Genomic DNA, 26,887 nt, shown 5'->3' on the forward strand with positions numbered 1-26,887 from the left:
GCTTTATAACAAAGTGAATCAGTTATACATATACCTATGTCCCCATATCTCTTCCCTCTTGCGTCTCCCTCCCTCCCACCCTCCCTATCCCACCGCTCTAGGTGGTCACAAAGCCCCGAGCTGATCTCCCTGTGCTATGCGGCTGCTTCCCACTAGCTAGCTATTTTACACTTGGTAGTGTATATACGTCCATACCACTCTCTCACTTTGTCCCAGTTTACCCTTCCCCCTCCCCATATCCTCAAGTCTATTCTCTAGTTAGGTCTGCGTCTTTATTCCCGTCTTGCCCCTAGGTTCTTCATGACCATTCTTTTTTTTAAGATTCCATATATATGTGTTAGCATACAGTATTTGTTCTTCTCTTTCTGACTTACTTCACTCCGTATGACAGACTCTAGGTCCAACCACCTCACTACAAATAACTCATTTCATTTTTTTATGGCTGAGTAATATTCCATTGTATATATGTGCCACATCTTCTTTATCCATTCATCTGTCGATGGACACTTAGGTTGCTTCCATGTCCTGGCTATTGTAAACAGAGCTGCAACGAACATTGTGGTACATGACTCTTTTTGAATTATGGTTTTCTCAGGGTATATGCCCAGTAGTGGGATTGCTGGGTCATATGGTAGTTCTATTTTTAGTTTTTTAAGGAACCTCCATACTGTTCTCCACAGTGGCTGTATCAATTTACATTCCCACCAACAGTGCAAGAGGGTTCCCTTTCCTCTACACCCTCTCCAGCATTTATTATTTGTAGATTTTTGATGATGGCCATTCTGACAGGTGTGAGATGATATCTCATTGTAGTTTTGATTTGCATTTCTCTAATGATTAATGATGTTGAGCATTCTTTCATGTGTTTGTTGGCAATCTGTATATCTTCTTTGGAAAAATGTCTATTTAGGTCTTCTGCCCATTTCTGGATTGGGTTGTTTGTTTTTTTGATACAGAGCTGCATGAGCTGCTTGTAAATTTTGGAGATTAATCCTTTGTCAGTTGCTTCATTTGCAAATATTTTCTCCCAATCTGAGGGTTGTCTTTTCATCTTGTTTATGGTTTTCTTTGCTGTGCAAAAGCTTTTAAGTTTCATTAGGTCCCATTTATTTATTTTTCGTTTTATTTCCATTTCTCTAGGAGGTGGGTCAAAAAGGATCTTGCTGTGATATATGTCATAGAGTGTTCTGCCTATGTTTTCCTCTAAGAGTTTGATAGTGTCTGGCCTTACATTTAGGTCTTTAATCAATTTTGAGTTTATTTTTGTGTATGGTGTTAGGGAGTGTTTTAATTTCATTGTTTTACATGTAGCTGTCCAGATTTCCCAGCACCACTTATTGAAGAGGCTGTCTTTTCTCCACTGTATATTCTTGCCTCCTTTATCAAAGATAAGGTGACCATATGTGCATGAGTTTATCTCTGGGCTTTCTATGCTGTTCCATTGATCTATATTTCTGTTTTTGTGCCAGTACTATACTGTCTTAATTACTGTAGCTTTGTAGTATAGTCTGAAGTCAGGGAGCCTGATTCCTCCAGCTCCGTTTTTCGTTCTCAAGATTGTTTTGGCTATTCGGAGTCTTTTGTGTTTCCATATAAATTGTGAAATTTTTTTCTAGTTCTGTGAAAAATGCCAGTGGTAGTTTGATAGGGCTTGCATTGAATCTGTAGATTGCTTTGGGTAGTAAGGTCACTTTCACAATGTTGATTCTTCCAATCCAAGAACATGGTATTAGCTCTCCATCTATTTGTATCATCTTTAATTTCTTTCATCAGTGTCTTATAATTTTCTGCATACAGGTCTTTTGTCTCCTTAGGTAGGTTTATTCCTAGGTATTTTATTCTTTTTGTTGCAGTGGTAAATGGGAGTGTTTTCTTAAATTCACTTTCAGATTTTTCATCATTAGTGTATAGGAGTGCCAGAGATTTCTGTGCATTAATTTTGTATCCTGCTACTTTACCAAATTCATTGATTAGCTCTAGAAGTTTTCTGGTAGCAACTTTAGGATTCTCTATGTATAGTATCATGTCATCCGCAAACAGTGACAGCTTTACTTCTTCTTTTCCAATTTGGATTTCTTTTATTTCTTTTTCTTCTCTGATTGCTGTGGCTAAAACTTCCAAAACTATGTTGAATAAGAGTGGTGAGAGTGGATAATCTTGTCTTGTTCCTGATCTTAGAGGAAATGGTTTCAGTTTTTCACCATTGAGGACGATGTTGGCTGTGGGTTTGTCATATATGGCCTTTATTATGTTGAGGTAATTTCTCTCTATGCTTACTTTCTGAAGGGTTTTTATCATAAATGGGTGTTGAATTTTGTCAAAAGCTTTTTCTGCATCTATTGAGATGATCATATGGTTTTTCTCCTTCAATTTGTTAATATGGTTTATCCCAATGATTGATCTGCATATATTGAAGAATCCTTGCATTCCTGAGATAAACCCCACTTGATCATGGTTTATGATCCTTTTAATGTGCTGTTGGATTCTGTTTGCTAGTATTTTGTTGAGGATCTTTGCATCTATGTTCATCAGTGATATTGGCCTGTAGTTTTCTTTCTTTGTGACATCTTTGTCTGGTTTTGGTATCAGGGTTTTGGTGGCCTTGTAGAATGAGTTTGGGAGTGTTCCTCACTCTGCTCTATTTTGGAAGAGTTTGAGAGGGATAGGTGTTAGCTCTTCTCTAAATGTTTGATAGAATTCGCCTGTGAAGCCATCTGGTCCTGGGCTTTTGTTTGTTGGAAGATTTCTAATCACAGTCTCAATTTCAGTGTTTGTGATTGGTCTGTTTATATTTTCTATTTCTTCCTGGTTCAGTCTCGGAAAGTTCTGCTTTTCTAAGAATTTGTCAATTTCTTCCAGGTTGTCCATTTTATTGGCATATTGTTGCTTGTAGTAATCTCTCATGATCCTTGAATTTCTGCAGTGTCACTTGTTACTTCTCCTTTTTCATTTCAAATTCTATTGATTTGAGTCTTCTCCCTTTTTTTCTTGATGAGTCTGGCTAGTGGTTTACCAATTTTGTTTATCTTCTCAAAGAAGCAGCTTTTAGTTTTATTGATCTTTGCTATCATTTCCTGCATTTCTTTTTCATTTATTTCTGATCTGATCTTTATGATTTCTTTCCTTCTGCTAACTTTGGGTTTTTTGTTGTTGTTGTTGTTGTTCTTCCTCTAATTGCTTTAGGTGTAAGGTTAGGTTGTTTATTTGAGATGTTCTTGTTTCTTTTTTTTTTTTTTGCGGTATGCAGGCCTCTCACGGTTGTGGCCTCTCCCGTTGTGGAGTACTGGCTCCGGACGCGCAGGCTCAGCGGCCATGGCTCACGAGCACAGCCGCTCTGCGGCATGTGGGATCTTCCTGGACTGGGGCACGAACCCGTGTCCCCTGCTTCGGCAGGCGGACTCTTAACTGCTGCACCATGAGGGAAGCCCCTTGTTTCTTAAGGTAGGATTGTATTGCTATAAACTTCCCTCTTAGAACTGCTTTTGCTGCATCCCATAGGTTTTGGGTCTTCGTGTTTTCATTGTCATTTGTTTCTAGGTATTTTTTGATTTCCTCTTTGATTTCTTCAGTTATCTCTTGGTTATTAAGTAGTGTATTGTTTACCCTCCATGTGTTTGTATTTTTTACAGACTTTTTCCTGTAATTGATATCTAGTCTCATAGCATTGTGGTTGGAAAAGGTACTTGATACGATTTCAATATTCTTAAATTTATCAAGGCTTGATTTGTGACCCAAGATATGATCTATCCCGAAGAATGTTCTATGAGCACTTGAGAAGAAAGTGTATTCTGTTGTTTTTGGATGGAATATCCTATAAATATCAATTAAGTCCATGTTGTTTGATGTATCATTTAAAGCTTTTGTTACCTTATGTGTTTTCATTTTGGATGATCTGTCCATTGGTGAAAGTGGGGTGTTAAAGTCCCCTACTATGATTGTGTTACTGTTGATTTCCCCATTTATGGCTGTTAGCTTTTGCCTTATGTATTGAGGTGCTCCTATGTTGGGTGCATAAATATTTACAACTGTTATATCTTCTTCTTGGATTGATCTCTTGATCATTATGTAGTGTCCTTCTTTGTCTCTTTCCATAGTCTTTATTTTCAAGTCTATTTTGTCTGACATGAGAATTGCTACTCCAGCTTTCTTTTGACTTCCATTTGCATGGAATATCTTTTTCCATCCCCTCACTTTCAGTCTGCATGTGTCCCTAAGTCTGAAGTGGGTCTCTTGTAGACAACATATATACGGGTCTTGTTTTTGTATCCATTCAGCCAGTCTATGTCTTTTGGTGGGAGCATTTAATCCATTTATATTTAAGGTAATCGATATGTATGTTCCTATTACTATTTTCTTAATTGTTTTGGGTTTCTTATTGTAGGTCTTTTCCTTCTCTTGTGTGTCCTGCCTAGAGAAGTTCCGTTAGCATTTGTTGTAAAGCTGGTTTGGTGGTGGTGAATTGTCTTAGGTTTGCTTGTCTGTAAAGGTTTTAATTTCTCTGTCAACGCTGAATGAGATTCTTACTGGGTAGAGTAACCTTGGTTGTAGGTTTTTCCCTTTTCTCACTTTAAATATGTCTTGCCACTCCCTTCCGGCTTGCAGAGTTTCTGCTGAAAGATCAGCTGTTAACTTTATGGGGATTCCTTTGTATGTTATTTTTCCCTTGCTGCTTTTAATATTTTTTCTTTGTATTTAATTTTTGATTGTTTGATTAATATGTGTCTTGGAGTGTTTCTCCTTGGATTTATCCTGTATGGGCCTCTCTGTGCTTCCTGGACCTGATTAACTATGTCCTTTCCCATATTAGGGAAGCTTTCAACTATAATCTTTTCAAATATTTTCTCAGTCCCTTTCTTTTTCTCTTCTTCTTCTGGGACCCCTATAATTCGAATGTTGGTGCTTTTAATGTTGTCCCAGAGGTCTCCGAGACTGTCTTCTTTTCATTCTTTTTTCTTTATTCTGCTCTGCAGTAGTTACTTCCACTATTTTATCTTCCAGGTCACTTATCCCTTCTTCTGTCTCAGTTATCCTGCTATTGATTCTTTCTAGAGAATTTTTATTTTCATTTATTGTGTTGTTCATCATTGTTTGTTCGCTCTTTATCTCTTCTAGGTCCTTGTTAAATGTTTCTTGTATTTTCTCCATTCTATTTCCAAGATTTTTGATCATGTTTACTATCATTACTTTGAATTCCTTTTCAGGTAGACCATGTATTTCCTCTTCATTTGTTTGGTCTGGTGGGTTTTTACCTTGGTCCTTCATCTGCTGTGCATTTCTCTGTCTTCTCATTTTGCTTAACTTACTGTGTTTGGGGTCTCCTTTTTGCAGGCTGCAGGTTCGTAGTTCCCGTTGTTTTTGGTGTCTGCCCCCAGTGGCTAAGGTTGTGTAAGTGGGTTGTGTAGGCCTCCTGGTGGAGGGGACTAGTGCTTGTGTTCTGGCGGATGAGGCTGGATCTTGTCTTTCTGGTGGGCAGGACCACGTCCCGTGGTGTGTTTGGGGTGTCTGTGACCTTATTATGATTTTAGGCAGCCTCTCTGCTAATTTTAGGCAGCCTCTCTGTGGGGTTGTGTTCCTGTGTTGCTAGTTGTTTTGCATAGGGTGTCCAGCACTGTAGCTTGCTGGTTGTTGAGTGGAGCTAGGTATTAGCGTTGAGATGGAGATCTCTGGGAGAGCTTTCTCTGTTTGATATTACATGGAGCCAGGGGGTCTCTGGTGGACCAATGTCCTGACCTTGGCTCTCCCACCTCAGAGGCGCAGGCCTGACACCCGGCCCAAGAACCAAGACCCTGTCAGCCACACGGCCTTACTACATGTGATATATTCTGATATTTTCTATTCTTCCAACCTCACGATTGATAACGCTTGGGGGAAAGAATGATATTCTGTTCAAAAGTCAGGTCAAAAGCTTATCCACGCATTGATTTCTCAATCCAGGATCTTGATAAATAACCACCAAGCCTTTAAAATCCTTGATAGGTCTGTCTCACTGAATGGTCTTGATCTCATTACTTTCTTTTTTGAGCTAATGGTTGAAAATGGGGATAGCTTGTAAAACTGGTAAAATATTGACTTTGATGCTTCCTTATCAATATATACACTCTACATGAAGATTCTTGGGGAAACAGAAGGCTGCTGGGTACTGGTACAGACGGGTAACAGTGCCTCAGGAAGTGATGGAATGACTGCAGGCACCAAGAGTGAGATCACAAAACAAGTTTGTGCTGCCTCCTGATGACACCTGATTCACAGGTGCTCAATAAATGGCCGTTACTTTCACTAGTCTGTAAATTCACTGGGTGCTCCTTGGTTTCTTTCTTGAACAGCCACAATGGGAGTCTGCACGCTCTGCGGTCTGCACGCTCTGCAGTCTTCACACAACCAGAGAAGCGGGGTGACTGCACCCCCTGTGCCACATCCACGTGGCAATCTACATCTTTTAGACCCCCCAGCCCCGCCCAGAGACCTTCCACAAGGCTCTAACCCAGGCCTTAGCCGGGCCCTGAGAGACAAGGCTGTGAGGGTGCCCACCTGGAGTAGAAACCCAGATTGGGCACCGCGCTTCCTGGGACCCAGGCAGCCGTTGTCCTCGGGTTGGAGGAACTGCGCGCAGCTTGGTTCACTTTGTTATACAGCGGAAACTAACAAAACATTGTAAAGCAATTATACTCCAATAAAGATGTTAAAAAAAAAAGAAGAAAGTGTTGTTTTGAATGGAAGAAGAGAAATGGGGCAGTAATTAGAGGGGGATGGGACCATCAAAGGCACTTTTTTTTTTGAGACGGAAACTATCAGAGCATATTTGTATGCTGATGGAACTGATCCAGTATTGAGGGAGAAATTAATGACGCCAGAGAAGGGAGTAACTGAGGAGCAAAATTCTTGAGAAAAGGAAATGGCATAGGAACCAGAGCAAGTATGTAAGGAGTGGCCTTTTATGGCAGCAGAGATACTTTATAGATTTTAAAAGAAGATTTCTAAAAGCATATGTGGGGGCTTCCCTGGTGGCGCAGTGGTTGAGAGTCCGCCTGCTGATGCAGGGGACACGGGTTTGTGCCCTGGTCTGGGAAGATCCCACATGCCGCGGAGCGGCTGGGCCCGTGAGCCATGGTCACTGAGCCTGCGTGTCCGGAGCCTGTGCTCCGCAACAGGAGAGGCCACAACAGTGAGAGGCCCACGTACCGCAAAAAAAAAAAAAAAAAAAAAAAAAAAAAAAAAGCTTACGTGTACAGTCATGGAGAGATGAGAAAACTTCATGTCTGATTGCTTCTGTTATCTCTGGTTCAGGAACTGAAGGTAGTGAGCCCACTCCTCTAAATTCCTACAATCCCTGTCGAGGCCCTCCCCAGAGGAGCAGGCCTTGTTACCAGTAAGGAACCCGCAGAGTAGTCAAGGGAAGCATGAATGCACTTGCTCTAGTGTCTGACCCAATAAGGCTTCTCTTAGTGCAGTGTTTTTCAAAATGTGGTCTCTGGAACCGTGGCATCAGCATCCTCAGGGAATTGGTTAGAAATGCAAATTATCAGGTCCTACTCCAACCTATGTAATCAGAAACACTGTGGACAGGGCCCAGCAATCTGTTTAAACAAGTACTCCAGGTGATTTTGAGAAGTTTGGGAACCACTGTCTTTGCAGAATGCTGAGAGTTTCTTGGAAGGTTGATATAGCAATTTCATAGATATGAAAATATCACAATCAAGAGCTTTTCATAATGAACCTAAGTATATGACAAAAGCATTAAAAGCACTGGGATCTAGCTCTGCTTACTTCCTCTTACCTACCTTTGCCCCAAAGGCCAAGCCCAAATCCACAAAACAATCCCATGACTGTCACAGAAATTATTCCCAAGAGATTCAGGCCTCAGATGAAACTGACTCTCTGAAGGCTAATTTCAAATTCTTAAGAAACATGCACTTTGGGGGAAAATAGTACATAACAAGGTGAAATTGAGGGAGATGTTGCAGAAGGATGTTTGATTTGGATTCAGACAGATTGGGGTTCCGGTGTTAGAGCCACCACTTACTAGTGTATGACCTTGAACAAGTAACTTTTTGGAGCTCATTTGTCTCCCCTAAGCTGATATGTTACCCTAGAAGGAAGTCCATGCCTACAATTCCTTTTGAGGAAAGAGTATAAGAAGCTGTTCCCAACTTGCCATGCACTGTGACCCTGGTCACAACTGGTTGGACCGGTAACTTTAGACTAATAGTTCAACATTCCTGTACTTCAGAAAGTGTGATTGTGTCAGAGAGACAGTTTTCTATAATTCTTTATTTTATTCTGTATCCAGAAGTAACCAGAGCTGTCTCTGTTTCTTTGCAACAAACACACAATTACCTCATAGGTTTGTTATGAGAATTACATGAAACAGTGTGTCTACAATCTTTAACACAGTGTCTGGCACATAACGCTCAATAATGTAGCTCTTCCTTATTAATGAGAACTCCAAAGCCATTAGTGCCCCAGGTGATATCAAGAAGCCTTAGCACCCAAATCAAAACCCCACACTCAGTAGCCCCAAAGTAACCAAGTATAGTCCCAGAGTCATTAAGCCTCATTCCCCATGGCTTTTAGCCCTAAGACTATAATGTATATGCTTCGGGGGAATTCGCTAAAATCCTAAACTGTAGTTTTTTTCTTGTGCTATTTTGTATGAGTGGAAAGTTTGTCGTTGCTTTCTGGGCTGGAGGGAGTATGGAGAAGATATAATAGAACTTTTAGAATATGTCATATGGAAGTTTTCCAGTATAACCCCAGAGTGGGGCCATGACTGGATAGTGAGTTCAGAGTATGGAGGATTCTGCAAACAGGGGGAGGAGCTGAGTATTAGCCCTGAAAAACTGGCCTTGGAACAGGGGAATGATAAAGAGAAATAATGACTAAAGAAGATGGCCTTGATGAGAAGAATCTAGAACAGAGAAGCCATTCAGGAGGCCACAGGTCTAATTTAATCTAAAAGTCCCAAGGCCCTCAACCAGATCAGTGCTGATGGGAAGTAAAAAGTGTGAATGGACACTAAATTGCATTCTGAAGGTCAAGGAATCAAATTAATTTGATGACTGGATGTAGGGAATGAATAAAAAATGAGTGCTTGACAACAAGTTTGGTAGAGTAAGAAATGGTGGTGCCAATGCCAGGTTCAGGGGAATCTCTTTTCATAGAAGCCCTGATTTCATTTTTGGGTTTCTCAAGTTTGAGGTGATCAGGAGATTTTTTTCAGTAGAAATGGTCATAGGGCAGCTGCTAATATGAGACTGGAACTCAGATAAGTGGAAAGAAGAGGAGGATGAGATCACCATAAAGGAAACTCTGAAGCCATGCTATTGAAAAAAAAAAAAGAGTTCTCAAAGGAGTATAGAGAAAGAATAGAAGTCCAAGGCCCAAGTCTTGGAAACTGCCTTATGTCTAAGAGGTTTGTCTGGGGGTGATAAAGAAAAGCAGACCCAGGGAAAGCAAGAAAAGTGAGTTTGGTAAGTATCTGGAGAGTCAGGCTAATGCCATGGAACAGAAGCCAAGGCAAAAGGCTTTCTCTCACCAAAGGCTTCTATGTGGTAACATCTGGAACAGAATGCAGAACAGAATGCAAAGCACAATGCTGTGGAAGAAACACAAGTGAGTTCAGAATTACTCTGGGTAGCCTCTGTAGAGCCTAAATCTTCTGCCAATTGGGCTAAAGTTCACTTAGCAAGATCCATGTAATGACTGATGGCAAGTGTTCACTAACACTATTGCCACGGGGCAAGCTGATAGGATAGACACAGCACTTCTCTGAGATATGCAGACTTACCTAGCTCATCCCAGAGCTGCCTGCACTTATCTGTCATGGTTGTTCCTTGCTGCCTCCAGAGTGTGAGTCGTGGGTCAGCCATAAACTGCTCAGTTATTAGCGTCAGCATTCTGGCTCCATTGGAATCTCTCATCCGCAGCATCTCTCGAACCTGACACATAAGGAGGGGCAAGAGTTGGCGACTGCACATCATAACAAAGTAGGAGGAGAAAGAAGGGGAGGAGGGGGAGGAGAAGATGAAGTAACTAAGCACAGCATATCCAAAGAGCCAAAAAGAAGGCCTCTTGTTCTGTATGTAAGTTCTTTGCATGTATCAAGAAAGCCTGCTGTGGGCAATGAGATACCACTTCACACTCACAAGGATGGCTAGAATCAAAAAGCCATATAATAAGTGTTGGCAAGGATATAGAGAAATCAGAACCCTCATACATTGTTTGGCGGGAATGTAGAATGATGTAGCCACTCTGGAAATCAGTCTAGAAATTCCTCAAATGATTAAACACAGAGCTACCATATGGCCTATCAATTCCACTCCTAGAGAGAAATGAAAATATATATGTCCACACAGAAACATTGTACAAGAATGTTTATAGCAGCATTATTTAAAATAGCTAAAAAATGGAAACAATCCAAATGCCCATCAACAGACAAATGGATAAACAAAAAGTGTGGTATCCATATAATGGAGTATTACTTAGCCATAAAAAGGAATGAAGTACTGACACATGCTACAGCATGGAGGTATGTTTTTAAATACTTTAAAATACTATTCCAGGAGAAAGAAGCCAGTCCAGAATAGGGAAATCTATAGAGACAGAAAGTAGATTACTGGTTGCTTAGGGCTGGGGGAGTGGGGCATGGGGAATAGGGGAGTGATAGGTAAAGAGTATGGGGTTTCTTTTTAAGATAATGAAAATGTTCTAAAGTTGACTGTGGTGATATCTGTACATATCTGTGAATATATTAAAAACCATTGAATTGTACACTTTTTAAAATGGGTGAATTTTATGCTATGTGATTTATATTTCACTAAAGCTGTTGCGGAAAAAAAAAAAAAAGAGAGAGAAAGCCTTCTGTGAGAGTCCCCAGTTCCAAAATACTAAGACTCTTTAAAGCCTCATGGGGCAGCCTTGGGTTCAAAGCAGAGGGAAGGTAGCTTCATTACTAATCCCCCCAGGAATGCTAACTCAGAGAGCTGAGCAGAAGGAAGAGGACTGCCAGGGTGAGGCAGCAGGGGTCCCTGGATGCAACCTGCTCAAGTCTGCTCTGCTCAGCTCCCCTCCCCACAGTTAGTTTTCAAGCATTTAGTACAGGTAGGTCAAGTGAGTTAGCTACAATGCATGAAGCCAGAAGTGTGGTAAGCCCAGTTTACTTAAGAAAAAAAAAAAACTTTTCATATCTTACCTTGGCAAACATTGAATTGAGTTGCTTTCCAGAGCCATAGTAACCTCCCTGGGAGAGAAAGAGCTTCACTTGTTCTTTCACCTGTTCCTCGTCCAAATGCCAACAGTTCTCATCATCAATGCTGGCCCCAGCTGTGGGATCAGGGGCACCTGTGAGGAATGGGAATGATGAAATGAATCCCTTGAGTTCCTACCCTACACATTCAGCAGGAGGGGCCCTCTGTGAATATATTCAGAAACAGACGGGTATTCTGCCTTAATCTGGGCTTTGTCAATTGTGTGGGCCTAAATAAATGTAAGAGAGCTAATGCTAGTTTCCTGTTCACTAAACTCTCAGTTGTATCCTCTTCCAAAGTCTACAAATACCATCCTGGGGGAAAAAGCCCAGAAGGAAATACAGAAACATGAAAATAGTGATGTATTTTTTTTTTCCCTAAGAGAATGATATTTTTTTTTCTTTTTTGTTTTTCTATGAAGTTCAAATAAGCCTTAAAGCACACATATTATTTTAAAATTAAAAAATACTTTCTTAGAAAATAAAACATTCTCTTTTTAAAGTTCACTATAAAACTGTAGCTTCTCAAGTGGTGTCAACACGTCTACATTTCTAGAAACTTGCCCCTGGGGACTTCCCTGGTGGCCCAGTGGTTAAGAATCCGCCTGCCAATGCAGGGGACACGGGTTCGAGCCCTGGTCCAGGAAGATCCCACATGCCACGGTACATGGGCCTCTCACTGCTGTGGCCTTCTCCCGTTGCGGAGCACAGGCTCCGGACGTGCAGGCTCAGCGGCCAAGGCTCATGGGCCCAGCCGCTCCGCGGCATGTGGGATCCTCCCGGACCTGGGCACGAAACCGTGCCCCTGCATCGGCAGGCGGACTCTCAACCACTGCGCCACCAGGGAAGCCCGGTTGTTTCTTTTTTTGATATTGAGCTGCATGAGCTGCGTCTAAATTTTGGAGATTAATCTTTGTTAGTTGCTTCATTTGCAAATATTTTCTCCCATTCTGAGGGTTGTCTTTTTATCTTGTTTATGGTTTCCTTTGCTGTGCAAAAGCTTTTAAATTTCATTAGGTCCCATTTGTTTATTTTTGGTTTTATTTCCATTTCTCTAGGAGGTGGGTCAAAAAGGATCTTGCTGTAATTTATGTCCAGAATGTTCTGCCTATGTTTTCTTCTAAGAGTTTGATAGTGTCTGGCCTTACATTTAGGTCTTTAATCAATTTTGAGTTTATTTTTGTGTATGGTGTTTGGGAGTGTTCTAATTTCATTGTTTTACATGTAGCTGTCCAGTTTTCCCAGCACCACTTACTGAAGAGGCTGTCTTTTCTCCACTGTATATTCTTGCCTCCTTTATCAAAAAAAAGGTGACCGTTTGTGCGTGGGTTTATCTCTGGGCTTTCTATCCTGTTCCATTGATCTATATTTCTGTTTTTGTGCCAGTACCATACTGTCTTGATTAATGTAGCTTTGTAGTGTAGTCTGAAGTCCAGGAACCTGAATTCACCAGCTCCATTTTTCTTTCTCAAGATTGCTTGTGGGGGGAGCTTCAAAAGAGTAAGACGTGGAGATCACCTTCCTCCCCACAAATACATCAGAAATACATCTACATGTGGAACAAGTCCTACAGAACACCTACTGAACGCTGGCAGAAGACTTCAGAACTCCCAAAGGGCAAGAAACTCCCCAGGTACCTGGGTAGGGCCAAAGAAAAAAGGAAAAACAGAGACAAAAGAATAGGGATGGGACCTGCACCAGTGGGAGGGAGTTGTAAAGGAGGAAAGGTTTCCAGACACTTGGAAGCCCCTTTGTGGGTGGAGAATGCGGGTGGCAGAGAGGGGAAGCTTCGGAGCCATGGAGGAGAGCGCAGCAACAGGGGTGTGGAGGGCAAAGTGGAGAGATTCCCACACAGAGGATAGGTGCCGACCAGCACTCACCAGCCTGAGAGGCTTGTCTGCTCACCCGCTGGGGCGGACGGGCACTGGGAGCTGAGGCTCAGGCTTCAGAGGTCGGATCCCAGGGAGAGGACTGGGGTTGGCTGGGTGAACACAGTCTGAAGGGGGCTAGTGCGCCACAGCTATGTGGGAGGAAGTCCAGGAAAACGTCTGGAGCTGTGGAAGAGGCTAGACACTTTTTCTTGCCTCTTTGTTTCCTGTTGCACGAGGAGAGGGGATTAAGAGTGCTGCTTAAAGGAGCTCTAGAGATGGGCGCGAACCATGGCTATCAGCACGGACCCCAGAGACGGGCATGAGACGCTAAGGCTGCTGCTGCAGCCACCAAGAAGCCTGTGTGCAAGCACAGGTCACTATCCACACCTCCCCTCCTGGGAGCCTGTGCAGTCCACCACTGCCAGGGGGTCCCATGATCCAGGGACAACTTCCCTGGGAGAACACATGGCGCGGCTCAGGCTGTTGCAATATCATGATGGCCTCCGCTACCGCAGGCTGGCCCCGGATCTGTACCCCTCCCTCCCCCAAGCCTGAGTGAGCCAGAGCCCCCGAATCAGCTGCTCCTTTAACCCCATCCTGTCTGAGCGAAGAACAGACGCCTTCAGGCGGCCTACACGCAGAGGCGGGTCCAAATCCGAAGCTGAACCCCAGGAGCTGTGCGAACAAAGAAGAGAAAGGGAAATTTCTCCCAGCAACCTCAGGAGCAGCGGATGAAATCTCCACAATCAACTTGATGTACCGTGCATCTGTGGAATACCTGAATAGACAACGAATCATCCCAAATTGAGGAGGTGGACACTGGGAGCAATGATATATATATACATTTTCCCCCTTTTCTCTTTTTGTGAGTGTGTATGGGTCTGCTTCTGTGTGTGATTTTGTCTGTATAGCTTTGCTTTTACCATTTGTCCTAGGGTTCTGTCTGTCTGTTGTGTTTTTTTTTTTTTTTAGTACAGTTTATAGTGCTTGTTATCATTGGTGGATTTGTTTTTTGGTTTGGTGGCTCTCTTCTTTCTTTCTTTTTCTTATTACTTAAAAAATTGTTTTTAATAATTATTTTTTATTTTAATGACTTTATTTAATTTTATTTTACCTTATTTTACTTTATTTTATTTTATCTTCTTCTTTCTTTCTTTCTTTTTTTTTCTCCCTTTTATTCTGAGCTGTGTGGATGACAGGCTCTTGGTGCTCCACCAGGTGTCAGGGCTGTGTCTCTAAGGTGGGAGAGCCAAGTTCAGGACACTGGTTCACAAGAGACCTCCCAGCTCCACACAATATCAAACGGTGAAAATCTCCCGGAGATCTCCATCTCAACACCAACACCCAGCTCCACTCAACGACCAGCAAGCTAAACTGCTGGACACCCTAAGCCAAACAACTAGCAAGACAGGAAAACAATCCCATCCATTAGCACAGAGGCTGCCTAAAATCATAATAAGCTCACAGACACCCCAAAACACACCACAGGAAGTGGACCTGCCCACCAGAAAGCCAAGATCCAGCCTCATCCACCAGAACACAGGCACTAGTCCCCTCCACCAGGAAGCCTACACAACCCACTGCACCAACCTTAGCCACTGGGGACAGACACCAAAAACAATGGGAACTACGAACCTGAAGCCTGCAAAAAGGAGACCCCAAACACAGTAAGTTAAGCAAAATGAGAAGACAGAAGAACACACATCAGATGAAGGAGCAAGGCACAATCCCACCAGACCTAACAAATGAAGAGGAAATAGACAGTCTACCCGAAAAAGAATTCAGAATAATGATAGTAAAGATGACCCAAAATCTTGGAAATAGAATACAGAAAATACAAGAAACGTTTATCAAGGACCTAGAAGAACTAAAGGGCAAACAAACAGTGATGAACAACACAATAAATGAAATTAAAAATTGTCTCAAAGGGATCAATAGCAGAACAACTGAGGCAGAAGAATGGATAAGTGACCTGGAAGATATAATAGTGGAAATAACTACCGCAGAGCAGAATAAAGAAAAAAGAATGAAAAGAATTGAGGACAGTCTTGGAGACCTCTGGGACAATATTAAACATACAAACATTCGAATTATAGGGGTCACAGAAGAAGAAGAGAAAAAGAAAGGGACTGAGAAAATATTTGAAGAGATTATAGTTGAAAACTTCCCCAATATGGGAAAGGAAATAGTTAATCAAGTCCAGGAAGCACACAGAGTCCCATACAGAATAAATCCAAGGAGAAACACGCCAAGACACATATTAATCAAACAATCAAAAATTAAATACAAAGAAAAAATATTAAAAGCAGCAAGGGAAAAACAACAACACATAAGGGAATCCCCATAAGGTTAATAGCTGATATTTCAGCAGAAACTCTACAAGCCAGAAGGGAGTGGCAAGACATATTAAAGTGATGAAGGAGAAAAACCTACAATCAAGATTTCTCTACCCAGCAAGGATCTCATTCAGATTTGATGGAGAAATTAAAACCTTTACAGACAAGCAAAAGCTAAAAGGATTCAGCACAGCCAAACCAGCTTTACAACAAATGCTAAAGAAACTTTTCTAGGCAGGAAACATAAGAGAAGGAAAAGATCTACAATAACAAACCCAAAACAATTAAGAAAATGGTAATAGGAACATACATATCAATAATTACCTTAAATGTAAATGGATTAAATGCTCCAACCAAAAGACACAGACTGGCTGAATGGATACAAAAACAAGACCCATATATCTGCTGTCTACAAGAGACCCACTTCAGACCTAGGGACACATACAGACTGAAAGTGAGGGGATGGAAAAAGATATTCCATGCAAATGGAAATCAAAAGAAAGCTGGAGTAACAATTCTCATATCAGACAAAATAGACTTTAAAACAAAGACTATTACAAGAGACAAAGAAGGACATTACATAATGATCAAGGGATCAATCCAAGAAGAAGATATAACAGTTGTAAATATTTATGCACCCAACATAGGAGCACCTCAATACAAAAGGCAAATACTAACAGCCATAAAAGGGGAAATTGACAGTAACACAATCATAGTAGGGGACTTTAACACCCCACTTTCACCAATGGACATATCATCCAAAATGAAAATACATAAGGTAACACAAGCTTTAAATGATACATTAAACAAGATGGACTTAATTAATATTTATAGGAAATTCCATCCAAAAAAAACAGAACACACTTTCTTCTCAAGTGCTGATGAAACATTCTCCAGGATAGATCATATCTTGGGCCACAAATAAGCCTTGGTAAATTTAAGAAAAATGAAATCATATCAAGTATCTTTTCCGACCACAATGTTATGAGACTAGATATCAATTACAGGAAAAAATCTGTAAAAAATTACTAACACATGGAGGCTAAACAATACATTACTTAATAACCAAGAGATCACTGAAGAAATCGAAGAGGAAATCAAAAAATACCTAGAAACAAATGACAATGAAAACACGACGACCCAAAACCTATGGGATGCAGCAAAAGCAGTTCTAAGAGGGAAGTTTATAGCAATGAAATCCTACCTTAAGAAACAAGAAACATCTCAAATAAACAACCTAACCTTACACCTAAAGCAATTAGAGAAAGAAGAACAAAAAACCCCCAAAATTAGCAGAAGGAAAGAAATTATAAAGATCAGATCCCAAATAAATGAAAAAGAAATGAAGGAAACGATAGCAAAGATCAATAAAACTAAAAGCTGGTTCTTTGAGAAGATAAACAAAATTGGTAAACCATTAGCCAGACTCATCAAGAAAACAAGGGAGAAGACTCAAATCAATAGAATTAGAAATGAAAAAGGAGAAGTAACAACTGACACTGCAGAAATACAAAGGATCATGAGAGATTACTACAAGCAACAATATGCCAATAAAATGGACAACCTGGAAGAAATGGACAAATTCTTAGAAAAGCACACCCTTCCAAGACTGAACCAGGAAGAAACAGAAAATATGAACAGACCAATCACAAGCACTGAAATTGAAATTGTGGTTAAAAATCTTCCAACAAACAAAAGCCCAGGACCAGATGGCTTCACAGGCGAATTCTATAAGACATTTAGAGAAGAGCTAACACCCATCCTTCTCAAACTCTTCCAAAATAGAGCAGAGGGAGGAACACTCCCAAACTCATTCTACGAGGCCACCATCACCCTGATACCAATACCACACAAAGATGTCACAAAGAAAGAAAACTACAGGCCAATATCACTGATGAACATAGATGCAAAGATCCTCAACAAAATACTAGCAAACAGAATCCAGCAGCACATTAAAAGGATCATACACCATGATCAAGTGGGGTTTATCCCAGGAATGCAAAGATTCTTCAATATATGCAGATCAATCATTGGGATAAACCATATTAACAAATTGAAGGAGAAAAACCATATGATCATCTCAATAGATGCAGAGAAAGCTTTCGACAAAATTCAACACCCATTTATGATAAAAACCCTGCAGAGGGAACTTTCCTCAACATAATAAAGGCCATATATGACAAACCCACAGCCAACATCGTCCTCAATGGTGAAAAAGTGAAAGCATTTCCACTAAGATCAGGAACAAGACAAGGTTGCCCACTCTCACCACTATTATTCAACATAGTTTTGGAAGTTTTAGCCAGAGCAATCAGAGAAGAAAAAGACATAAAAGGAATCCAAATGGGAAAAGAAGAAGTAAAGCTGTCACTGTTTGCAGATGACATGATACTATACACAGAGAATCCTAGAGATGCTACCAGAAAACTCCTAGAGCTAATCAATGAATTTGGTAAAGTAGCAGCATAGAAAATTAATGCACAGAAATCTCTTGCATTCCTGTCCACTAATGATGAAAAATCTGACAGTGAACTTAAGAAAACACTCCCATTTACCACTGCAACAAAAAGAATAAAATATCTAGGAATAAACCTACCTAAGGAGACAAAGACCTGTATGCAGAAAATTATAAGACACTGATGAAAGAAATTAAAGATGATACAAATAGATGGAGAGATACACTGTGTTCTTGGACTGGAAGAGCCAACATTGTGAAAATAACTCTACTACCCAAAGCAATCTACAGATTCAATGCAATCCCTATCAAACTACCACTGGCATTTTTCACAGAACTAGAACCAAAAATTTCACAATTTATATGGAAACACAAAAGACCCCGAATAGCCAAAACAATCTTGAGAAAGAAAAATGGAGCTGGAGGAATCAGGTTCCCTGACTTCAGACTATACTACAAAGCTACAGTAATCAAGACAGTATGGTACTGGCACAAAAACAGAAATATAGATCAATGGAACAGCATAGAAAGCCCAGCGATAAACCCACGCACATATAGTCACCTTATCTTTGATAACGAGGTAAGAATATACAGTGGAGAAAAGACAGTCTCTTCAGTAAGTGGTGCTGGGAAAACTGGACAGCTACAGTAAAAGAATGAAATTAGAACATTCCCTAACCCCATACACAAAAATAAACTCAAAATGGATTAAAGACCTAAATGTAAGGCTGGACACAATCAAATTCTTAGAGGAAAACATAGGCAGAACACTCTCTGACATAAATCACAGCAAGATCCTTTTTGACCCACCTCCTAGAGAAATGGAAATAAAACCAAAAATAAAATAATGGGACCTAATGAAACTCAAAAGCTTTTGCACAGCAAAGGAAAACATAAACAAGACAAAAAGATAACCCTCAGAATGGGAGAAAATATTTGCAAATGAATCAATGGGCAAAGGATTAATCTCCAAAATATACAAACAGCTCATGAAGCTCAATATTAAAAAAAGAAAAAACCCAATCCAAAAATGGGCAGAAGACCTAAACAGACATTTCTCTAAAGAAGATATACAGATTGCCAACAAACACATGAAAGAATGCTCAACATCATTAATCATTAGAGAAATGCAAATCAAAACTACAATGAGATATCATCTCACACCGGTCAGAATGGCCATTATCAAAAAATCTACACAACATTAAATCCTGGAGAGGGTGTGGAGAAAAGGGAACCCTCTTGCACTGTTGGTAGGAATGTAAATTGATACAGCCACTATGGAGAACAGTATGGAGGCTCCTTAAAAATCTAAAAATAGAATTACCATATGACCCAGCAATCCCACTACCGGGCATATACCCTGAGAAAACCATAATTCAAAAAGAGTCATGTACCACAATGTTCACTGCAGCTCTATTTACAATAGCCATGACATGGAAGCAACCTAAGTGTCCATCGACAGATGAATGGATAAAGAAGATGTGGCACATATATACAATGGAATATTACTCAGCCATAAAAAGAAACGAAATTGAGTTATTTGTAGTGAGGTGGTTGGACCTAGAGTCTGTCATACAGAGTGAAGTAAGTCAGAAAGAGAAAAACAAATACCGTATGCTAACACGGTATATATATATATATATATATATATATATATATATATATATATATATATATATATGGAATCTAAAAAAAAAAAAAAAAAAGGTCATGAAGAACCTCGAGGCAAGACGGGAATAAAGACGCAGACCTACTAGAGAATGGACTTGAGGATATGGGGAGGGGGAAGGGTAAGCTGTGACAATGTGAGAGAGTGGCACGGACATATATACACTACCAAACATAAAATAGCTAGCTAGTGGGAAGCAGCCGCATAGCACAGGGAGATCAGCTTGGTGCTTTGTGACCACCTAGAGGGGTGGGATAGGGAGGGTGGGAGGGAGGGAGACGCAAGAGGGAAGAGATACGGGGACATAGGTATATGTATAACTGATTCACTTTGTTATAAAGCAGAAACTAACATACCACTGTTAAGCAATTATACTCCAATAAAGATGTTAAAGATATATATTTGTTTAAAAAAAAAGATCGCTTTGGGTATTCGGAAGACCTGTTGCATTTTCTTTTACGTTGGAATTGTGCACTTCTCATATATTCCCAACTAAATTGAAGTTTTTAAAGACTAGTGTACAGATTCATTTTTATACCTCACAGTGCCTGGATCATTACAGCACTGAGTTAATATTTATAGAATGAAGAAACGTTTGTTCTATTGACCACCTTGATTTAAGCTCCAGGTGGGCAAATAATATATCCTATACTTCTTCTGTAAACTGAAAGTGGCAAAGAAAAACAAACACACTCCTTATCCTTAAATATTTGTTAATAACAGCCATTTATTGAATGCTTCCTCCATGCCAGAGTCTAAGCACTTTTTATACACATCCCCACTAGAATGTATGCTCCTTGAGGGCATAAATTGTTTTATTTCCTGGTATATTTGCAACATGTGAACAGTGCCTGTCACACAGTAGATGCTCAATGAATATCTGTTGAGTATATTCCAATGAACTTTCCTAACAACTCTATGAGGTGGTATTATTATCCTAATTTTAAAGCGAAAACAACTAAAGCTTATACACGTAAGTAATATAACAGATGGAAAGTATATGAGTTAGAATCTATGTGTTGGTCTCTCTTCAAAGTCTTGTTCTTCACTACAAAGCTATACTTTGGCCTCTAGTCTCATATTGCTGTGATCTACCACCTGGTTTCAGGCCCTGAATGTAAGCTGGATGGTGTGTCTGAAAATAGCCAAATCCTTTCTTGGTTTATTCTACCACACAGAATATAGGGTAAGTCAGAATAATGCATTTTCTGCACAGTGAGAATAACAAGAGTTCTCACCAGTACAGTGATTCTCAAATGTTAATCACTTGGGGTTTATTGTTAAAAACGCAGATTACAGAGTCTCACTTCTGATTCTAGTTTTCACGAGCTCTAAGAGATGGAACTGAGATAAAATAAGATAAACTAGGTATAAACCAAGGACTAGGCCTCTGAGTACCTTGCTGATGAGGAAAGAATAGCAATGATGCTCCGAAAGCAAGGGGCAGAGATGGTTTGAATACCAATTCTTACCCTTGGGTGGTTCAACTAGAAAAAGAAAAATCAGGAGCAGGACCCAGTCTCCCAGGGGAGCTGGCCTTAGTCAACAGATTGGAGGTGTGGAGTGACACCCCCTCTAAGGATTTGAAGGGGTATGGAGCAAACTGGTGAATCTTTGGGGCCCAGCTGGTGGTAGTAGCAGCAGCTGTGGAAGAAATCAGGCGCAGTTTATTAATACCTAGTGTGCACACGATGGAAAACTTCTGGGATAGCGCAATTACTGCTGGAATACCAGGAGGGGATTTTGAAAACGAGAGCTCAAAACTATAATAACAGCAAGCAGTGATTAGGCCCCTACTATGTGCCAGGCACGGCATTGGGTACCTTACATTAGGCTAGGATAAGGCAAAGCCTAGAGAGTTATTAACAGTAAAATTTCACCGAAAACTTCAAAAGGGTTTATCTGATAGCAAAGAAAGGAAGGTAAACTGTGTAAATGTTTTCTGGTCTATAAGGAACCCAGGAGACAAGAAACTGAGCTGCCAAAATGGGTGCTTGCAGAAAAAAAAAAGGGAGTAAGTCAGTATTTGAGACATCCAGGTAACAGTCTATATGGAGTTGGTGTGGCTGTTGAAGAAATCAAAGTCATGGGAGTTCCCTGGTGGTCCAGTGGAAGACTCGGGCTCTCACTGCTGAGGGCCTCTGTTGGATCCCTGGTCTGGGAACTAAGATCCTGCAGGCCTTGAGGCATGGCCGGAAAAAACCCAAAAGGCCCGAGAAGGATTTTCTAAGACATTTCCGTTTATTCAGTATTTATTGAGAGCCTCCTATGTGCCAGGGGCCTATGCCAAACACCGGATAGACAGTGTTAAATAAGCAGATATAGTCCCTGTCCTTGTGGAGCTGATAGACTAGTTGGGAAAAGGGATGTCAAGCAAATAATCACCCAGGTACATATCTGTGTGTAAAGAAAGGTCAAATAAGTTTTCCCCGAGAAAGTGACATTTAAGTGAATAATTGAGGAATGAATAAGAGTTAGCCTGGTAGAGAGTGAAGGAAATACTGTGTGTATTTTTTGCTCAAAAAAGCATGAAGCCAGAAATCATTGTGGTAATTAAGTACATCTATAACAAGGGGGAGAGGATAGGAAGAGTATTCCAAGGAGAGGGAGTATCATGTGAAAATGAAGGCAAAAGCCAGATCATGCATGGTTTTGTAGGCCGTATGAAATTTGGATTTTACCCTAAGTGCAACAGGAGGCCATTGAAGGATTTTAAACAAGAAGTGATATGACAAAACCTGTAGTTATAGAAAAGTTACTTTGGATGGCTGTGTGGAGAATGGAATAGAAGGGAGCAACAGTGGATATGGAAAGATCAGTTAGAAGGCTGTAGTAGCAATTTAGGTGGGAGATTATAGTGGTTTTATTTAGGGTGATGACAGTATCAACAGAGAGAAGTGGAAAATGATGAAAGATACTTGAGAGGTAAAACTAACAGGTCTTGCACTGGAATGCATGTGGATTATGAGAAAAAAAGTGTTCTATCATGATCCAGTGGCTAGATGGTGGTGCTATTTATTGTGCAAATTTGAGGAAGAAGATAAATTCATGTTTGGATATATTGATTTGGGAATGTCTTTGATATAGAATAGTCAGTTGGATATAGGAGAAGTAAATCTGTGAGTCATAATACATAGATGACATTAAGGTAAAGGAGGTAGCTGAGATTGCCTGCAGAGATCATATAGAATAAGAGGAGAAAATTTAAGATTAATTTTTAAGAAATAGCAACATTAAAGGTCAGATAGCAGAGAAGGGTACAGCATTTAGAAATGAACGAATAAGAGCAAAGATAATTTTAACTAGATAAACCAGGCCTGGAGTTCACAACCAGCTTCTCCAGCTCTCTCACTAACTCCCAGGCAAAATCTTAAAAAAAAAATGATCCTTTGGTTAAAAACAAAAGATAAAAATAGCCCTATATGTGTTCACTGGTTAGAACATTTTAGTCTTTTTATAAAAAGAGATGAGTATGAAACTAATTACCCTCAGTAGTGGTAAAGTGGACTTGGTCAGTATAAATGATACTTTGACATTTTCGTATGAAAATTTCCACAGGATTATAAGACAAACGGTAACAAGTGAAGATAAAATAAAAGGATGTTTTTATAAATAATTATTAAACAAACTATCATGTGGGTTGAGGCTCCAAGTTAGCATTAAGACTGTAACATTGAGACCTGTCCTGAGGGAACTGTTAAGTCTGTGGAATCAATTTTTCTTTCATTCTTAAACATCCTTTTTTAAATTATAAAAACAATACATGCTTATCATAGAAAATATACTAAAGAATAAAGAAAATAAAAATCCACTCATAGTGCCTCCAGCCATAAGTTCCCTTGTTAATATCATGGTGTATTTTCTTCCCATCTTTTTGTTCTGTACATACACATATGTGTATACAAATATGCATGCATACACACACACAGCTTTTTTAATTAAATTTAAAATTTTTAATTGAAATATGAATTATGAAAAGTGCACAAATCTTAATTGTAAAGCTTGATGAATTATCACATAGTGATTATAATAACCATCACTGAAATCAAGAAAATAGAATACTACCAGCAGCCTAGAAGCCCCTTTGCAAACACCATCTCCCTTCCTCTTCTCCCATATTAACCACTAACCTGACTTCTAACACTAGGGACTTGTTTTTGAACTTTACATAAATGGAATCATATAACATTTATTCTTTTGTGTCTGGCTTATTTCACTCAACATCATGTTCGTAAGATTCACTCATATTATTATGTTTAGCAAAACAACTTATTTTCATTGATATATAGTATTCCATTACATGAATATATTAATTTATTAAGCCATTCTACTACTGATAGACATTTGGATTGTTTCTATTTCAGGCTCTCACAAATTATGCTATTCATTTCCATTGGGTAGACATCTAGGAGAAGAATTTCTGGGTCGTAAGGTACACATAGATTCAACTTGAGTTAGATGATACCCAATAGTTTCCCAAAGTGACTGTAACAATTTACACTCCTACCTGCAATATATTATTTCCAGTTGCTCAATATCCTCACCAATACTTGATACTGATAGTTTAAAAAATTTAGCCATTCTGGTGGCTATGTAGTGGAATCTCACTGTGGTTTTAATTTGCATTTCCCTAATTACTAATTAGTTAAAGTGCCTTTTAACATGTTTATTAGCCACTTGGATATCCTTTTTGCCAAGTGTGTCTCTGTCCATTTTACTATTTGTAGGGGTTCTTAAGGTATTTAGGATACAAGCCCTTTGTCAGCTGTATGTATTGTAAATATCTTCTCCCACTATTTGTGTGCCTTTTTAGTCTCTTAATGGTGCCTTTTGATAAACGGAAGTTTAAAAATTTTAATGTAGTTCAATTTATCAATCTTCTCCTACTTAAATTTTTTTTACCTCAAGAACATGACAATATTTTTTCGTATTATCTCCTATATGCTTTATTGTTTTACTTTTCACATTTATGTCTGCAATTCATTGGCAATTAATTTTTCTGTATCGCATGAGGTAGGAATCAAGTTTTTTTTTTCCCCAGAATGAACTTCCAATTGATCCAGCCTTATTTATTCAAAAGATTCTTCTTTTCCCATTGCTGGGCATTTAGTGGAATCCTTTCACTTTGGAAACTCACACGTTTTTGTTCTAGAAAACATTCTTTAATGATTTTATTGATGAATTCCTTACCTCTGTTTTCTATTTCTGGAATCCCTATTTTTCAAACATCGGAATTCCAGGACTCATTCCTTAATTTTTAACAGCCTTTTTTCATCCTATTTTTCATCTCTTCATCTTCTTTTTTTTTAAAAAATCTCTTTGTCTTTCTGCTCTACTCTATAGGAACTTTCCTTACCTTTATTTTCCATCACTTAGTTTTATAACTTTTTTGCCATTATATTTGTAATATTCATTAGTTCTTTCTGTTCTGTGAATTTCTTTTTATAGTATCCAGTTTTTATTTCATGGTTACAATATCTTCTTCTATTCCTATGATGATATTAATAATAATTTTTCAAGGTTTTCTTCTCTCTGCATAGTCTCTATTTCTCCCAACTTGCTGTTCTATGTTTGTTAGTTTTGGTCTGTATCTTCCACAATATTCAACATTGTTGACCATTTACTTCTTAAAACTCAATTTTATACTTAAAACTCAATTTTATAGTTACTTGCTAGCTTCTCCTCATTTCTCATTCTACTTTGCTAATTCCTACACTGGCCCCTGTTTCATCACCTGTATATGCATGAATACAACAAATAATAAGGATTTGTTGTATTCATTCAACAAATCCTTATTATTTTCCAGGTACCATGCTTGGTGATGGAGACTCAGAAATTTGTAAGACATGGTTCCTGACCTAACTCCTCAAGTTATCATAATTTTCTCTTGGTATCCAAACTCTGTATGGATAAACAGCAACTGAAGCCCTGGCCTGGATGCTATATGCCAGAGAATCTCTGGGTATGGAGTTACCAGAGAACATCACAAACAGAGCATGGAGCAGTGCTAGATGAAGAGGTGGAAAGATAGTCCAAATTGAATCACCAATCCAAAGGGGACAAGGCAAAGTCTAGCTAAAACCACTTACAGGGACTAATAAAAGTTTTCAGGGACATGAGGAGCAGAGCAATACCTGGATCCATTCCTGGGATTAAAAGCAGGTAGCTAGGGCTTCCCTGGTGGCGTAGTGGTTAAGAATCCGCCTGCCAATGCAGGGAACATGAGTTCGAGCCCTGGTCTGGGAAGATCCCACATGCCATGGAGTGACTAAGCCCGTGCGCCACAACTACTGAGACTGCACTCTAGAGCCCATGAGCCACAACTACTGAGCCCGTGTGCCACAACTACTGAAGCCCACGCGCCTAGAGCCCTGCTCTACAACAAGAGAAGCCACCGCAATGAGAAGCCCACTCACCACAACAAAGAGTAGCCCCCGCTCACCACAACTAGAGAAAGCCCACATGCAGCAACGAAGACCCAACGCAGCCAAAATTAAATAAATTAAAAAAAAAAAAAGCAGGTAGCTAGCAGTTTTAGAAATTTTATTCCTGTTTTTTAAAGTCTGTTTTGGTGAAGAGTAGGGCTTGAGAGAGAGGAGACGGAAGATGTTCTAGGTGTTTATAGATTTAGCAGGGAACAGAAACAGGACTTCAAAGATCATCTCTATGCTAATAACTCCAAAATTCTGACTTTTGTCCTCAGTTCCAGACCAATACCCAATTTTGTTTCAGAAATCTTCACCTAAGTGTTCTACAAGCACCTCAAACTTAAACTGAATTAGTCTTCCTCCTAAATTTATCCCTCCCCTTACGTTCCCTAAGTGAATGCCAACAGTAAACTGAATTCCTCTTCCTTCTAAATTTATTCCTCCCCTTACGTTCCCTAAGTGAATGGCAACATTATTGTCAAATCCAGCCATTGTAGCTGGACATTCTGGAACTGAGTTTTTTCTCATCTTCCTCTTCTTCACTCCCCACCCATCCTACACACCTGGATGTTGAATCCAGTCCATGTTGCCTCTAAGATATCTCCATTCCTCGCCCTCACCATTTTCAGTATCATTGCCTATATCAGCACTGGTTATTAGAAATATATTAAGAAAGACCTTGTGGAATACTAGGGAACCTGGGGTACAAAGCTAGTATTAGTCTGGAATAAACACAGGTACAGAAGTAGTAGTTCCTGGGGAAGGTTGAGAATAACATCTCAAGTTCACTGTGGCAACTTAGACTAATTTCAGACATATAATAAGATGCTGAGATGAGAGGTATAACGAGGAATAAAGATTGCTTCAGCACAGTGGTAAAGGGGAA

At 39.7% G+C, this 26,887-nt stretch overlaps 1 protein-coding gene across 1 annotated transcript in view; it reads right to left on the reverse strand.

Moving 5' to 3' along the window:
- The window catches only part of ZSWIM5 (zinc finger SWIM-type containing 5), a gene marked incomplete at both ends in the record, with an annotated part of 255,304 nt that overhangs the window by 40,444 nt on the left and 187,973 nt on the right, over window positions 1–26,887 (reverse strand). Inside the window, 2 exons of the mRNA XM_079698739.1 lie at window positions 9,785–9,935; window positions 11,189–11,337. Coding sequence (XP_079554865.1) covers window positions 9,785–9,935; window positions 11,189–11,337 — 300 coding nt within the window. The remainder of the gene's footprint in view (window positions 1–9,784; window positions 9,936–11,188; window positions 11,338–26,887) is intronic.

This window comes from Hyperoodon ampullatus (genome assembly GCF_949752795.1).
Source record: "Hyperoodon ampullatus genome assembly, chromosome: 2".
NCBI lineage: Eukaryota > Metazoa > Chordata > Mammalia > Artiodactyla > Ziphiidae > Hyperoodon > Hyperoodon ampullatus.